The 17,339-nt window shown below is 42.2% G+C and overlaps 1 protein-coding gene across 2 annotated transcripts in view; it reads left to right on the top strand.

Annotated features, from left to right (window-relative positions):
- The window catches only part of VPS53 (VPS53 subunit of GARP complex), a 276,186-nt gene that overhangs the window by 191,770 nt on the left and 67,077 nt on the right, over positions 1–17,339 (top strand). For both annotated transcript variants that reach the window (XM_077296357.1, XM_077296358.1), the window contains exon 17: positions 2,068–2,146. In XM_077296357.1, the coding sequence (XP_077152472.1) occupies positions 2,068–2,146 (79 nt within the window). The remainder of the gene's footprint in view (positions 1–2,067; positions 2,147–17,339) is intronic.

Raw genomic sequence — 17,339 nt, 5'->3', positions numbered from 1 at the left:
CTACGTTTTGTATTTTCCCCTTACCTCACCGTTATTATTTGTTGGGGGCTTCCTATATCTTTGGGGTCATTTCTCTGAGGCAAGTGAGGTCTTACTTTCTCTATAGGGGTAGCCAGTTTCTCAGGCTGCATCGAGACGTCCAGGAATTTAGGCACGTTCACCGGCTACCTTTAGTGTGTTTGGTTAGGATCAGGTTTTGCGGTCAGTCCAGTTACCACCTCCCTAGAGCTCGTTCTATGTTCAGTAACTTAGCTAGTTCATTCTGTGATCCTCAGCCACTAAGGATCATAACACTTTGGCTCCAGACAGATCAATAAGTCATTGACTGTCCTAGCCTGAAAATAGAGGCCCACAGCCATCTGCTTCATCTGCAATGGTTTTTGGACCTCACGCCATCTTTTTAAATTTATTTAATGCTTTGACTACAACTATAGTCAGCTCCAACTGGTTTCGGTGATCGAATGGAGACCAGGCAAATTTGATGACAGTTGTAGTTAGCGCTATTCTCATGCGATGGTGCTGACTCAAATGGTAGACCAGATCAGGATGATGAGAGTTGTAGTCAGCGCCAGGGAAAAGCACTAATTGTAGTGCTTTTCCCAACTGCCTGAGCTATTCATCCCGGTACATGTCACTCAGATGTCATCCGTGTGTCATCAGTGCGGCACTCATTTCTTCTGTGCTGCTGGAAAAAAAAAAGGATATGTCTGCGTGTTTTTCACATGGACACACATTCCATCTGAAAAAACTGATGTGTGCACCACTATTGAATACAATGGGTGTGCATGTCCGTATTTTCAGTCCTTCAAAAATGGATCGCATATGGACCCAAAATAACGCACGTGTTAAATGGGCAGGAGTGAGCGCACAAATTTCGTTGTAGCTAACATTACTACACAACTATACCCAACAGATGTCAATAGCGAGGAGAGAGTGATTTGTGTACCCGCTCCTGTTTAAGAGAACAGTAATCACATAACTGAGGTTTATCTTCAGACACTCTGGGCAAGCCAGCGCTGTCAGCAACTCTAAACAAGTCAGTGGAATGGTGCACACAGGAATTTTGTCACTTAAGGGTGCATCAAGTACCCTGACTGGCTTATAACAATAAAGTTGTTTTTTGGGGTTCAACTAAGTAACAGATTTCAAAACAAAAAGAACTATTTTTATTGTTGCTTCATTGCTCACAAGCCAGCATGGTTAGTTTGAAGTGTTAATTTGGGGTGATAAAATATGCAAATTGCATCTTCAGAGAGAAAAAGAACTTGAACTCTATAGCGCCAACTGTCACAATCGATCATACAAGTCACAATCAACCCTTTAACGAGTCTTGCAATATGACTTAGGATAAAAGCCAAATCAGATTCTCAGTTTGCAGACAGTGTTTCGGGCTGTTGGCCCTCGTCAGTGCAAAGTATGAGAACTGATTTGGCTAGGTGAGAGGCTCTGGACTGGGGTCTAAGGGGTAACGTTTCTCCTTGTGGAGAGTGACAGACTCACTTTAAACCCAGTCCATAGTATTTTCATATGATTTCAGTTAGCTTTACCTTGTAACAAACAGTATTTAATATAAACAATGTAAGAAGTTTGCCTTTTGACAACCTTAAATGAATCTGTGCAGTCAGTCCAAGGGCTCTCCTGATTATTATAGCTCTTGAGCCATTGTTATGCTTGTAGTCCTGCAGTATCTAAGGTATGGAGGAAACCATCACACATTTTATGTTAAGTTGTATTAAGACATAATTAATTTGTAACGGTAGAAAATTGAAAAAGAAAATGCATTTTCCTTCCACATAAAGCTAATGCTTTAGTTTTAACTAAAATAAATGTGCAGGTTAATGATAAAAATGGTAAAATGCTCTATGTAGGTTGAAATCAAAGGCCTAATTTTCTCTTTTTTAGGTTTGCCAATTAGCACCATATTATCATGCTAATGCTTACATATGGGGCTGTGTAATTCAGGATTTTAGAGTTAGTTCGCACAGCCCATCTGATTTATCTATAGCAGTGTGGTGTAAATGTATTTATTTTGTTCCAAAGAATAAAACTTTTTCCTTTTGCTTTCAGAGTGATTTCGAACAGCATTCAGCTCCTTGTACAAGACCTAGATTCTGCTTGTGATCCAGCGCTAACCGCTATGAGCAAGGTAACCACCTCTGAGACTAAATTGCTCTTATTGCTCAGCCAATAAGATTCATTTACATGAGGTTTTTTTTTTATACTGAAGAGAATCTGGTAAACATACTACCCAGGTCCATTTCCTCAACAAAGGAGAGGGCAACACTCCATGTCATATAGAGCCATACTGATCATGCAGCAGATACACGGCATAGAGATCAAGTGTCCAATAGCAACACAATAGAATTAATACATTTTATTTCAAAAATATTAAAATGATGCAAAATAGACAAAACAATAATGATCTAAAAGGGTGCCTCAAACCAAAACACACAAGGAGAGCAGCTGCAGCAATATATAAATGAATGCCTTATATGCAGACAAGACTCGTAATTGAGTCAGTGTCCAGCCGTCATGCATAGAGATAATCATAGCATGCACATAATTATGTGACCATATAGCACAGTAATACTGATATCTGCATGGAGACAAATTTTCCCAGACATCAGTATAAGCATGTTGGGGTGCACATTTGCCATCCTCACAATGGGTGTAACCTACCTCAGACAATTTAAGCATTGAGGTGTAATGATTTAACCAAATGATTTCTGCTGTCTGGTAATAGTGAATGCTGCAGATCTGGTGATTGCTGAAGTGATACAGGAAAGATGGCATACACTCCCCATGTAAGTAGATAGATACTGCTATAGGAAAATTCCTCCCATAGTGGAAAAAACGAACAATGCGTGTATCAATGCTACTTATCAGATTGTAACATGTACATATTACGTGTGCCTATGTCTATGATGCTGACACGTGGATACCTATGGCACACTGTCTATTCTAAACCCGACACGCGTTTTGCTTGTGCTTCTTCCTGGGGGCAACCCCAGCCCTTCTGGCTCATACTGTCTCCTCACATACTTAGCCCCTCACTCTTCATACTGTCACTTCACATATCCGCCCCCCGTCTCCCCATAATTGTGTCTGCACACATCCCATCACCCTTGCTCCCCATACTGTGTCCTCATACATTTTTCCCTTCGCTACTCATACTGTCTGTACTCTTCCCCCCTCTCACCATACTGTGTCCGCACCCATTCCCGAACTCACGCACAATAATGTGTCCGTATACATTCCCCCCTTTTCTGCCCATACTGAGTTTGCACCCATCCTCCCCATTTTGTGTCTGCACCAATCCCCCCACTCGCCATACTGTTTCTGCACCCATCCCTCCCTCATACATTCCCCTCCTTCTCATACTGTATCTGCACCATCCCCCCACTCACCATACTGTGTTCGCACCCATCCCCCCACTCACCATACTGTGTTCGCACCCATCCCCCCACTCACCATACTGTGTTCGCATCCATCCCCCATACCGTTTCCTCATTCATGCCCCTTTTGCTCCCAATATTATGTCTGTACCTGTCCCTGTCTTGCTCCTGAAACTGTCCTCAAATCTTCCCCACTCCATTACACTAAATCTACCCCAGACTAAATGCCCCATCACCACACACGAAATACCCCATCACCACAGTAAATGTCCCCCACACACTAAAGATCCCAATCCTAAATTTCCACCACACACTAAATACCCTCAACCCCACACTAAATATTTCCCACACACTACAAACCCCCATCCTAAATCTCCCCACACACTAAATACCTCCATCCCCACGCTAAATCTCCCTTCATAACACTTTAATCTTGGGTGACTTCAGCTCCACAGGAGTGCCAGCATGTGATTGCATGACCTGTTCACACTGCTGACGTCGCGCTGACCCGACGGTCAGAGCTTCAATTATATTCGCGCCTTGCAGACACAAGTACAATTCGTCATTGGGAGCCGGCATGCTGCACTTTCTGTGAGCCAGCTGTCCCTGGTGCAGATTTTACATTATTGAGGCCAACCACCTCGGTGACACATATTTGCCATCTGGGACCTTACCTCCTCCTTTTTCTACTACATACCAAATTTTTCAGATTATAAAATGCACTTTTTCCCAGAAATATTTTGGGAAAATAGTGGTGCGTCTTATAATCCGAATGTAGGTTAACGTCTGCGGTTGAGCATGGTCGCTGCTGCAGGAAGCTCACTTTATGCATCAACATTGTATTTTTGCATGCATTACTTTTATAGGGCCTTTGTCTTTGCTGATTTACGAATATCGGGCTTGCCTTATAACTGTGCCTATACTTTATCCTCTTGAGCACTAATGACTGTGGTCCATTGCTCACTGAGTGCTTTTTTGATACAGATACAATTATCCATTTTGGTACAGTGGTATTTTTTATTCTGGGATAATATAGGAATCACTTGAGTATTTAGTCCTTATATCCTCAACATTTCCTATGTTAAAGTTTATATTTCTGTATATATTGCGCTAAATCACCTTATTTATTGTCTCATTACGGAGGGACATTTTTGCTTATATCCCTGTAAAATTGTTTCCTGGTCATCATTTTTAGATGTGTATCCACACATGATTAAATCACCGTTGTTGGGTCTATATTACACAAGTAGGAATAAAATTCCACTATCCATTTTTTTTAGCCTATTTTTGATCTGACCTAATTTTTCTGACTAATATCATGAGTGGAAACACTCTACAATTGGTGTTACCATAATTGCATATGATAACATATGTATGGTTTTAGCTTATGTCTGATACTCTGTTTCTATACATATTTGTATTCTAATTGTATCTATTTGTGTAATGAAGAAATATTATTTTTATTGGCTAATACTCCATTACATCTGTAGGTCTTATGTACTTTTGGGAGAGCTCTTAACTTTGGTCTTTTTGGGTACTTCTACTACATTTCTAATTGGAGGTATTAGCTAATATTATTATTACACCTACTACATATTAGGATAGGATCTTGTAGATGGTAATGCCCCTTTCAAAAATTTGTCGTTCAGACAATTTCCTAAAAGATAAACTATGCGTTTTATGTTTTACTGTATCATATAGAGAATTAAAAGGGTTATCCACGAACAAAGTTCATTTTAGTCAATAGATGTTTGAATAATAATATCTTCCACAATTGGATGTGTTTAAAATAACCTTCCTGTTCTGAGATAATCGTATAAATGTGCCCCTGCTGTCTACTGTGTAATGGCTGTGTCTGACCGTACAGGAACATGGTCTGATCATATCACATCTCCCGGGCAGGGGAGGAAGCAAAAGAGAGGATATGGACAGGATAGCACAGGATCACAGCTGACTCTTTCTTTGAGGTAAAATATCTACTATATAATTGTCTAAGGGTCACTTCCGTCTGTCCTTCTGTCTGTCTGTGGCGGATATTCATTGGTCGCGGCCTCTGTCTGTCATGGAAATCCAAGTCGCTGATTGGTCGTGGCAAAACGTCCACGACCATTGCCACGACCAATGAGCGATGGACACAGTCCGGCGGCAAAATGGCCGCTCTTTCCTCCCTGCAGTCAGTGCCCGCTCCATACTCCCCTCCAGTCAGCCCTCACATGGTTAATGCCAGCGTTACCGGAGCACGGTGTGACACACTCCGGTTACGCAGCTATTAACCCTGTGTGACCAACTTTTTTACTATTGATGCTGCGTATGCAGCATCAATAGTAAAAAGATCTAATGTTACAAATAAGAAAAAAAAAAAAAAAAAAAAAGGTTATTCTCACCCTCTGACGTCGCGGCTGTCCTCGGCAGTGGAAGTGCCAAGGATGCTATGCGAGAAGGACCTGCCATGACGTCACGGTCATGTGACCGCGACGTCATCACAGGTCCTGCGCTCATACCAACCCTGGGACCAGAAGCTGCCGCATGCACCGCACACAGGCGCCAGGACTTCAAGGGGCCTTCGGAAGGTGAGTATATGTTTATTTTTTATTTTGAGTCTTTTTTAACCACGCATATAGTGCCCACATTGCTATATTATACTACGTGGGCTGTGGTACATACTGCATGGGCTCTGTTATATACTACATCTCTGAGCTATATACTAACGTGGCTATGTTGTATACTTCGTGGGATGTGTTATATATTACGTGGCCAGTGTTGTATACTGCGGGGGCTGTGCTATATACTGTGTGGCTGCTTTGCACTGCGTGGGCTGTGCTATATATTACGTGCCCAGTGTTATATACTGCGGGGGCTGTGCTATTTACTGCGTGGCTGCTATATACTGCGTGGGCTGTGCTATATACTGCGTGGCCACTGTTATATACTGTGCGGCCTGTATTAACGCAGCGGGTATTCTACAATATGTATGTATATAGCAGCCACATAGTATATAGCACAGGCCACGTAGTATTTGCTATATACTATGTGGCCTGTGCTATATACTATGTGGCTGCTATATACATACATACATACATATTCTAGAATACCCGATGTGTTCGAATCGGGCCACCATCTAGTTGTTTAAAAACAGACAGGGAAATGTTTTGCCTCACATAAAGAATCAGTTGCTATCCAATGCTGTACCATGTTCCAGCGTGGTCAGACACAACCATTACACAGTAAATAGCTGGGACACATGTATAAGATTATCTCAGCATGGGAACATTTGTTTAAACACATCCAATTGTGGAAATTATTTTTATTCCAAGATCTATAAAATAAATATACTTTGCAAACACCTTTTAAAGTTTATTTCCACTTTGAGAATTCAATTTTATTTTGTTCCATTAGCCAAATAGGTTACTGCTGACAGTGTGTGTCCTCAGCCTCACATAAGCTTGTAGCTACTTCACAAATCTGTGACTTCTTCACACTGATCGCTCAGACTCTGCTATGTTTGACTTGACAAAGGATGTCTGGTATAGATGTGTTAAAGTTAGCACTTTACATGAACCTTAAACATTGAAGCAGTCATGTCAGCAATATCTGCAAGTCATTATCTTATTTTTGGAAAGATACATTCACTTATCAGATAAATGTGCATTCTTTTATAATACGCATATATAAGGAAGCTTTTCTCTCATGGAAACATGAATGCCGATCCATAAAGAACTTACTGATAAAAATAGAACAAAATGAAAATAAATATAGGTTAGTGTGATGAGCGTGAAGGATCCACGCCACGCCACCCCACCTTACGTCAATATTACATCAGTGGGATCACGTGGTAAGGCCTCCCCACTTGTACAAACTTAAGGTTACGCACCCTCTGGGGACACGTAAGGTCAGCGTGGCACGGATTTACAAAAACACCCCCTTTCCACACAGGCCCAGGGAGGCCCTGGCAGTGAGAGAAGGTAGCCCACTCAGTCACTGACATGGCACCACCCTCGCCCACTACCCTGACAGGCCAAGAGGCCCCTTTCAGTAGCACCAGTGAAACAGAACCTTGTCAGCTCGATAGGACTGCCACCAATTCCTCGTTCAATATACGCCTGGTCCGTTAACAGGGTTATATCGGGCCAGAAACCTGCCCCCAGTAACCTGTGAGAGAAGGCCGAGAAATGGACGTATGGATCGAGATAAAAAGAGCAGACCAAGGTTAAATTATATATTTAATCGCCTTAAGGGCACACTACACAATACACTATATATACAATGGTTATAAATATATGATGGTCAGATATGCAAATACAATAGTGGTAGGACAAAAGGTTTAATCAGAACATATGGTTCGTTACCAATTAGATGAAAGGCCTTAGTTGCCGGGGAGAGGCTGCCACATGAGAGGCTTGTGGTCCCCTTTGTGTGTGACTTCTCACACAATGTGTCCTCGTGACCTCCCAGAGAAAAAGCAATAGGATATGCTTCACACAAGCATTTAACCCTCTGGATCTCTTCCCTCCTGCCCTCTGGGCTGAACCTAAATCCTCTACCCTGGAGGATTGGAGATAAATCTCTCAAAACCTATAAAAGATCATAACTCCTTTCTGGGTGGTCCTAGGTTCTGGCGCCATCGTATTTGACCGGGACCCTGCTACTCATAGAGACTAAACACACTTTTGCTACCTAGCTGCTTTGAGCTGTTATACATATCTCATTTTCCATGCGTGTAAGAATGGCTCGAGATCCAAGCATGCCCTCACCCTGTTCTGGGAATCTTGGAAATATAGACAATGTACTGCTAGGATGTATAGTATTTCCATAACTCCTTTATGAAATCCTATCTGGCTGAGCAAAGTACTCAGGCTGCTTGGCTTGGATCCACAGAGGGTCTTCCTGTAGAAGGTTGCATACCAGCTAGCTGGTGGGGGGCGGGAATCCCTTGAAATTGGGCCAGGTGTCCTGTTAACACAGCACATGCTGAAGAGGTTTATATAATTCTATGCCAAATAGGATACAGATGATTGACGTAGAATTAGATCTCCAATATTCTTCACACCTCCCTCCCTTAGCGGGCGCATTGGTCCAATCAACTGCGGAGGCCAGGCTACTATAGTAAGGGACAGACATCCTATAGTTCCCGACAGTGCCCAAGAAGGAAATCACCTTTTTCTGGGTCCTGGAGGTGGGCCAGGTAGTGATAGCTTTAGGCTATGTCCGTACGTTGAGTAATTTCTTGCAGAAATTTCTGCAAGGTTTCTGCATCTCTTGGCAGCAAAAACACTGCGGAAAATTCCGCTGCATTTTAGTGCGTTTTTGCATGCGTTTTTTTCCTGTGATTCAATGTGTCAAAAATGCCCAAAGACTTGATGTGGACTTAAATGCACAGCAAATCCTGGAAGGAAAAATACTGATCATGTGCACAGCACTTCAGGATTCTCATTGACTTTGCTGGCATAAGGATTCCATGGCATTTTTGGGCCGATTCCACGTGGATAAAAACGCATCAATAACGCATTGTGTGCACACAACCTTATAGCCCCCTCGCCTACCCAGTATCCCAGGTAGTGAACCTCACGCATGCCCAGCTGGCACTTCTCCGGCTCAGATCCATGATGGTCAGGTACTTTGCCCGGCAAACTGGTCGAGCAGGCCATCGATGCTCGGCATTGGGTATGCATTGGAGACTATGACATCTTTGACCCCCCTGTAGTCCACGCTGAACCGGGTTGTCCGGTCCTTCATTGGGACAAGGACTACAGGCGAGGCCAAAGTGCTGCTGGATGGTTGGATGACCCTCAGCTTCAGCATCTCTCCAATCTCCTGGCACATGTTCTGCTTTATCTCCAGGGAGTCCACATGATGGACAGCTCACTTTGTCCTTCTGGGCTTGTTGCTGAACAAATTCCGAAAGGGGTGTAGGGTTGCCCGCAGCTTGGACCGTTGGCTTCACAAGAGCTTCTTGCAAACCTCCACATTCTTGATAGTCCCACCCGCCTTAGCGGCTGAGTTTTGGTGTTCTCGCCCCAGTTTTGCCAATCCTTTCAAAATGGTCAGAACTGGGATGTAACACCACAGCTTGTGTAATTCATGACGATAGCTGTGGCATACCTTATGCCAGAAATCTTACTCCAATCCCTGACTGGAGTAAGATTTATGGCGAGGTGTATGTCTCTTTTCATGATTCTCTCGTGTGCCTCTTAATTAGTCAAGAATGTCTGACTCCAGCATGGCTCCTGATCAAGACTGTTGTGAACGTTGTTGGTCTTGATGAATCGGGAACATAGACTACAGTAAGATTGGTCAGTTTAAGTAAATGGTAGGAAGACAAGTGCTTGTATATTTTCCAGTCACCAGACATGAACATCATTGAGCATGTTTGGGGTAGGATGAAAGAGGAAGCTTGGAAGACAAAACCAAAGAATCTAGATGAACTCTGGGAGGCATGTAAGACTGCATTCTTTGCTATTCCTGATGACTTCATTAATAAAATGTAGGAATCATTGTTGAACCGCATGGATGCAGTCCTTCAAGCTCATGGAAGTCACACAAAATATTAAATATGACTCTAATAGCACCACAACTTCATTTACCAATGTTATGCAACATATATTTGTATTTTAAGCTAATTATTTGTTTGAATATCACATTACTTTCTGTGGGCGACAAAACTTTTGTCTTGCTAAAATCTGACCATTCTGTGTCCATTAACTGATCAATATTTCTGCAATGATGCCAATTTATTTTCTTAACCTAAACCACATTTCGGAGGGTTTCAACTTTCAAAAGAATAATTTATACAACCAATGGATGAATTTAACATCAGGTTATAAGCTTTTATTTACATAACATGGATAAGCGACATAACTTCTGTCAGGGAGTGTAGTTGTCTTTCTTCAGCAGTGCATCACTCCTCTGGTTCCTGGCTTTCAGGAAGAGGAGTGTTTCTGAAGAGTGACTATATAGCCCAATTGTATGGTGTTTCAAACTTGTTTAAATTGTGCTCTCTCCCATGCTGCAAAGTAAGGCAGCTTCGCCTCCACAGCAGTAGAGGAGCACAGGGGCACTGATGCTATCTGGATAAAGATATCTGCCCATCTCAATTGAAAACAGATTGGAAGCAGTTGCTATTTGCTTAGGAAAGCACTCAACTGATAGACTGCAGTGGTGGCCAGTAACCTAGGCAGCGAGCAGTAAACCATGAAATTGAAATCCCTCCTGATAGGAGAATAGAGAGAATTTTTAAGAAGTAAATTGCAAAGTTGCATGTTTTTACAAGCGCTTTGCAATTTCACCCTTTTAAGTTGAGACAACCACTTTAATAAATATTTAGCATTTCTACTTGACAATGCACTAGAAAAGCAAACTACACCTGCTGTGTTTCTGGGATAAATTTTAGTGAACCTTTTTGGCGTTAAGAGGGCTTGTAACATTTCACTAAGCCTGACCTTTTTGCAAAGTGGCAAGGGGTAACTTAAAGGCTGGGGCTACACTGCTACATGTGTCTGTCACACCAGAGCAATTCCTAAAGAAGCTTTATAGCCAAAGCATTTGTGCCTCTCGGCTGTGCCTTGATGCTGCCCTGATTCATTTTATGGCAGTGATAAAACCTGTGGTGCAGCACTTGCTCTCTCTGATTCTGCCACTGCCCTAAGGCTATGGTCACAATGCAGGCTCGGACTGGCCCATAAGGTAACAGGAATATCCCTGTGGGCCCCTGTGCAGATCTGGGCCCCCAAACCCACTTTATGGGCAGTACTTGGCATAATTCACTTGATTCACTCTGTACAGAACAAAAGCAACATCTCATAATTCACTAACCAAACTACCCAGTTTATTATTGTATAGAGATATAGGTAAGTTTGTGTAATATTTGTATGCAGGTGAAAAGTAGGCCCCCAAAGTCAATGTTACTGGTGGGCCCTTAGCACCCCAGGCCGACACTGTCACACTGTATCAGTTTTTGGTCAGTATTACACATCAATATTTGTAAGTAGAGTAGGTGAAAATGCAGACATGGTGACGTGTTTCTATTATACATTTCCTCTGATTGTTCCTCACCTGGTTTTTACTTACAAGTACTCATGTAAAATACTGATAGTGTGACCGTAGCCTAAAAAAAATTATCAAGGAGTGATGCCAGTGTCACTTACCCTGCTTCTATTACCGATCCTTATGGAGTCCTGTTTCAGGTAAACAAGCTGTGGGCTGACGTTACATCTCCTCTCCCACAGCCTCCATCACTGCATTTGATTCTGGATGTCATCAGAGGGAGGCTATGAAAGGAACTGGCAAAGTGACCACAGCGCCTCCCTCTGATAATGTCATGTACCAAGCTGGGTAATAGAAGGGAAAAGTGACCGCAAGGCCATCCTCCTGATGTCTCATTTCATAATCCCCTCAAACAAAACATTACAGGAAGTAAAGTAAAAAAAATAAATAAAAAAAAACACATACAGTGGGTACGGAAAGTATTCAGACCCCTTTACATTTTTCACTCTGTTTCATTGCAGCCATTTGATAAATTCAAAAAAGTTCATTTTTCCACATTAATGTACACTCTGCACCCCATCTTGATTTGCAAAAATTACTACATTTCTGTTTTTTTTTTCAATTTATTAAAAAAGAAAAACTGAAATATCACATGGATATTCTATTGAGTAGAAGCACCCTTTTGAGCTAGTACAGCCATGAGTCTTCTTGGAAACGATGCAAAATTTTTTCACACCTGGATTTGGGGATCCTCTGCCATTCTTCCTTGCAGATTCTCTCCAGTTCCATCAGGTTGGATGGTGAACGTTGGTGGACAGCCATTTTCAGGTCTCTCCAGAGATGCTCAATTGGGTTTAGGTCAGGGCTCTGGTTGGGCCAGTCAAGAATGGTCACAGTTGTTCTGAAGCCACTCCTTTGTTGTTTTAGCCGTGTACTTAGGGTCATTGTCTTGTTGGAAGGTGAACCTTTGACCAATTCTGAGGTCCATCCAGGTTTTCATCCAGGATATCTCTATACTTGGCCACATGTTTCTTGTTCCCTTCAATGACAACGTCGTCCTGTCCCTGCAGCTGAAAAACACCCTCATAGCATGATGCTGCCACCACCATGTTTCACTGTTGGGATTGTATTAGGCAGGTGATGAGCAGTGCAAGGGATATGAGTACTTTCCCACTGTAGGTAACAGCAAAATAGGGCGAATAATAGGTAATTTGAAATTTCATAATAAAAAAAAAATACAACTTACAAACAGCGCCAGAAATAATTAACACATTTGGAAACATTTGCAGCTGTGTAACAGTTAAGTTACATAGGTCACAATGCGACACCATTATGATATGGCGCTGTGTAGCCCTAGCAAAAAATATTTTTTTATGTCCATTTCAAGATGCAAGTTTGTAATAAACTTAACTGCAGCATTCCTAGCTGTTACTTCAATTACTACTGCTTGTTTTTGTTGATAAATGGTTAATGAATTGTATTGCAGAAATAGTGCTTGAAGTAAAAGCCAGCCAGACCATTTTATATTGCCATTCCTTCGAATGGGCTTCCTTTTGAGATCATTAGTCCCCAGTACCACGCCAAGCAGGCAGCACCTGTGTGCAGACAAATTGCAGTCAGCAGGTAGCAATTGCAGATGCTGACTTTTTATTATTATATATGTTGGATGGAAGCAGTTGAAAACTAACTGGACTGTGCCCAAGCAAAACACAAGGGGGAAAACGTTTAAAGCCTGATGAGAAAATTTATTCTGACAGGGGCAAAACAGCCACAGCGGAGTTCAGTTTTCCCTTAATGGATTTTCATGCTGCTGCTTCTCTTAGCACGAGAAGAATAATGATAAACTAAAATCTCAGATCACAGCTACGGTATTTTCCAACCACTTTCTATGGTAAAAAAAAAAATGGAAAAATGTTTTGGGATTTTAAAATGGGAAAGGAAAGTGACATAAATAGCGGTGTTGTAATCATAGACACTACAAATAATCCCTTTGTGCTGCAGAGACCTGAGATTATTTACTGGCATGGTTATAGTGTGTCATCAAAGAGGGTAAACCTCTTTTTGATTTATACTTGTATTAAAAATCGATTTTAGGAAAAGGGGGTAAATACAGTCCATGACCGGTACAGTCCATGTCCCCATGTATTCTCCTTTCCATGTTGCCCCATCTGCCTGTGTATGTCCTTCCTTTATTATCAGCACAGAGGTCGGGCCATTTTGTCATCCTTCTGTCCTACCTTTATTCACATGGAATCCGTATAGTCGGGTGTTCAGTAGATACATTTTTGTCATGCACATGTCCTTAAGGTGATACAGCAGAGTTGTAATGCCTGCTCGTGTAGACAAAAAAATGAAGATATATTGTTTTTGGCTGTTTTTAGTGATAAAGCTCTCAGGCCCATTATTTTTAGAAACCTAGCAATGATCTTATTTATTTCGTCTCCTATGGCTACCACAGGGAAAATGTAGTGTTATATGCCTGCCACTCACATTAATAGCCAACCATATAATACGTGACACACGTAATACGTAAAAACACACTAGGTTGTGGAATAAGTAGAATTAAATGGATTCAAGACCCAACCAAATTATTGATATATCCAGAAATCCACAACAGAGCGATAGAGGTATCAAGAACAATAAGACAATATTTATTAAAGTGTCAAATGCACAACATTGTAATGAACATACATGGACCAAAAAACAATGGATGGGAGAAAACAGGCAGAACTGAACCAGCATAGAAGATGTTAAGCTGAATGCCGGTAAAAGACACAGAAAAAATCCAGGCTTCCTGACTACACCAGCACGCCGGTATATGCTCGTTGGTCTAGGTAGAAAAAATCCACAGGTGGGCAACCCTCAGGGGAGACATCATAATATAAAATAACATATAACCAACCCACAGAGGTAGTTCATCAGAGTGAGACTATCTACTGAAAAATGCTGCTATGTATAGCAAGACCAAGAGCATACAGATGTAAGCAAACCCAAATTGACATGCATGCTGCTAATGGTGCTGGAACATTACCTTGGGACATGCTGGAAAATAGGACGCCGGCGTGGTGGGAGCAGGAAAGGGCCTCGACGTGCTTTTCGCCGTCGCAGCTTTGTCAGGAGGCGTGGCATAGTGAGGGGAAGGCTGGGGTATATGTGGGAGTAGGGGGGGAACTCGCGGACCAATCGGCGCGCACTCATCATGATGCGAGTGTCCGTGGTCTGGGAGAGAACGGCCGTGCACCATGAGGTATGGGCGGGAGGACCGACGTCATCTCCGCCCATCCCCATGGCAACGCGGCCGGCTCCCAGTACAGCTAGGGACACCACAGCGCATGGGTGGGGGGCGCTCAGACCGGAGTAAAAGATGGAAGGGAAAAAGCACCGCGACTGAAGCTGGTAAGGGACGCACTGTGTGGGGAAACGTGACCAGGCCTGCAAAAGTAACAGTGTAATGGGGCACCCTTTCAACAATGCCTACATGCCCTAATAAGGCATTTAAAAATTAGTATTCTTGAGAATTTAAGTAAAAAGTTAGCTAATTTTAATTTATGTATGTACAGTGTTGTGCAGAAAGGTTTAGGTAAGTGAGTCGAAATTGCTGCAAAGTACAAAAAAAAAGCATTAAAATAGAAATATTAGTTTGCATCAATTAACAAAATGCAAAGTTAAAGAACAAAAGAAAAGTGTAAATCTAATTATTTGGTATGATCTTTCTTGGTCTTTAACCCCTTCCTGACATGCGCCGTACTAGTACTGCTTTTCAGGAGATGCATTCCCACAGACAGCAGTACTATTACGGAGCGGCCTCACGCTGCGCCGCGACGATCGGGTGCGGGAGCCAGCTGTATGTGACAAATGACACCCCGCATCAACGCCCACGATCGGTGCTAGCACCGATTGTGGGCGTTTAACCCCTCTGATGCCACTGTTAGTAGTGACAGCAACATAGAGGGGCATCGCACAGGGAGGGGGCTCCCTGCGCGCTTCCATCAGGACAACATGATGCGATATCGTTGTCCTGATGGTCTCCATGGAGACCCCCAGCACCAAGATGGCCGCGGAGTCCTTTCGGGTACTGCAGGGAAGGTAGCTTGTGAGCGGCTGCTGAGGGCAGGCTCTGGCATGCCTCCTTCCCTGCCTGTCAGATCCTGATCAGCGATCTGAAGTAATATAGTAATGTCCCATCCTGGCAAAATGTAAAAAGCTTAAAAATAAAAAAATTACAAAGTGTAAAAATATTTTTAAAAAATCCCCAAAGAAATAAATACATATTTTTCCAATAAATACATTTATGTAAATAAAAAAACAATAAAAATACCCAAATGCCCCCCCCCTCCACTTCTGAGCCCAAGTGTGCCTAAACCACATATAGAACCCACATTTTTGGCATTTCTATAGTGATGAGAGCCCGCCTAATTTACATGTGTGTGTCGACAGAAGCACGAGCTGGGCATAATGTACTGGTGACAGCAGCATACAGGTCACTACAGCGTACTGGTCACTACAACGGCATTTTGCAATTTTCACCCTACAACATGCACTGCTGCTTGTTTCTGGAAAACACCCATTGAGTCAAAATCGTCACTACATCTGTAGATAAATTCCCAAAGGGGTATAATTTCCAAAATGGGGTCACTTGAGGGGTATTCTGCTTTTCTAGCACTTAAGGGCTCTTTATATGGAATCCGCAAACTAGTCTAGGAAAATCTGCGTTCCAAGAGGCAAATAGCACTCTATTCCTCCCAAGTCACTCCATATGGCTAAGTAGTACAGTACAGCCACATATGGGGTATTTCTACATTCAGCAGGAGTTGTGTGACAAATTCTGCTGCCATTTTTACCCATTTCCCAGTGTGAAAATTTAAAACAATCTTGGTGGTAAAAATTTTAATTATTTTTTCTTCACTTCCCAATGGTATAAAAGTATGTGACACACCTGTGTATGGTATAACATAATATTTAAGTCCATAGGGAACTCTGGTATTTAATTGAAAAATGTACCACACTTCTTTGTTTTTTAATTTATGTACTGTAAATGCATTATGTTATGCTATTAAATGCAGCACTTTTTTGTCTTTTCCTAATGTATACTGAAATTTGTATAATTTTTCCCACTTCAACTGTTCTGTATCACTTACAGTTGGTACGGAAAGTATTCAGACCCCATTACATTTTTCACTCTTTGTTTCATTGCAGCCATTTGGTAAATTCAAAAAAGTTCATTTTTTCACATTAATGTAACACTCAGGATCCCACCTTGACTGAAAAAAATAACTGAAATGTAGAATTTTTTGCAAATTTAATAAAAAAAAACAAACTGAAATATCACATGGTCATAAGTATGCAGACCCTTTGCTCAGACACTCATATTTAAGTCACATGCTGTCCATTTCCTTGTGATCCTCCTTGAGATGGTTCTACTCCTTCATTGGAGTCCAGCTGTGTTTAATTAAACTGATTGGACTAAATTTGGAAAGGCACACACCTGTCTATATAAGATCTCACAGCTCACAGTGCAAGTAATAATAATCTTTATTTTTATATAGTGCTAACATTCCGCAGCGCTTTACAGTTTTGCACACATTATCAGACCAAATGAGAATGATGTGGTCAAAGGTACTGGCCAAGGAGCCCAGAGACAAAATTGTGGCAAGGCACAGATCTGGCCAAGGTTACAACAGAATTTCTGCAGTACTCAAGGTTTCTAAGAGCACTGTGGACTCCATAATCCTTAAGTGGAAGTAGTTTGTGACCACCAGAAGTCTTCCTAGACCTGGCTGTCCAGCCAAACTGAGCAATTGTGGGGGAAGAGCCTTGGTGAGAGAGGTAAAGAAGAACCCCAAGATCACTGTGGCTCTGAGCTCCAGAGATGCAGTAGGGAGATGGGAGAAAGTTCCACAAAGTCAACTATCATTGCAGCCCTCCACCAGTCGGGCCTTTGTGGCAGAGTGCCCCGACTGAAGC

The sequence above is a fragment of the Ranitomeya variabilis genome, chromosome 3, assembly GCF_051348905.1.
Source record: "Ranitomeya variabilis isolate aRanVar5 chromosome 3, aRanVar5.hap1, whole genome shotgun sequence".
NCBI lineage: Eukaryota > Metazoa > Chordata > Amphibia > Anura > Dendrobatidae > Ranitomeya > Ranitomeya variabilis.
The sequence above is the reverse complement of the archived record's forward strand: the minus strand, read 5'-3'. Positions and strand labels throughout refer to the sequence as shown.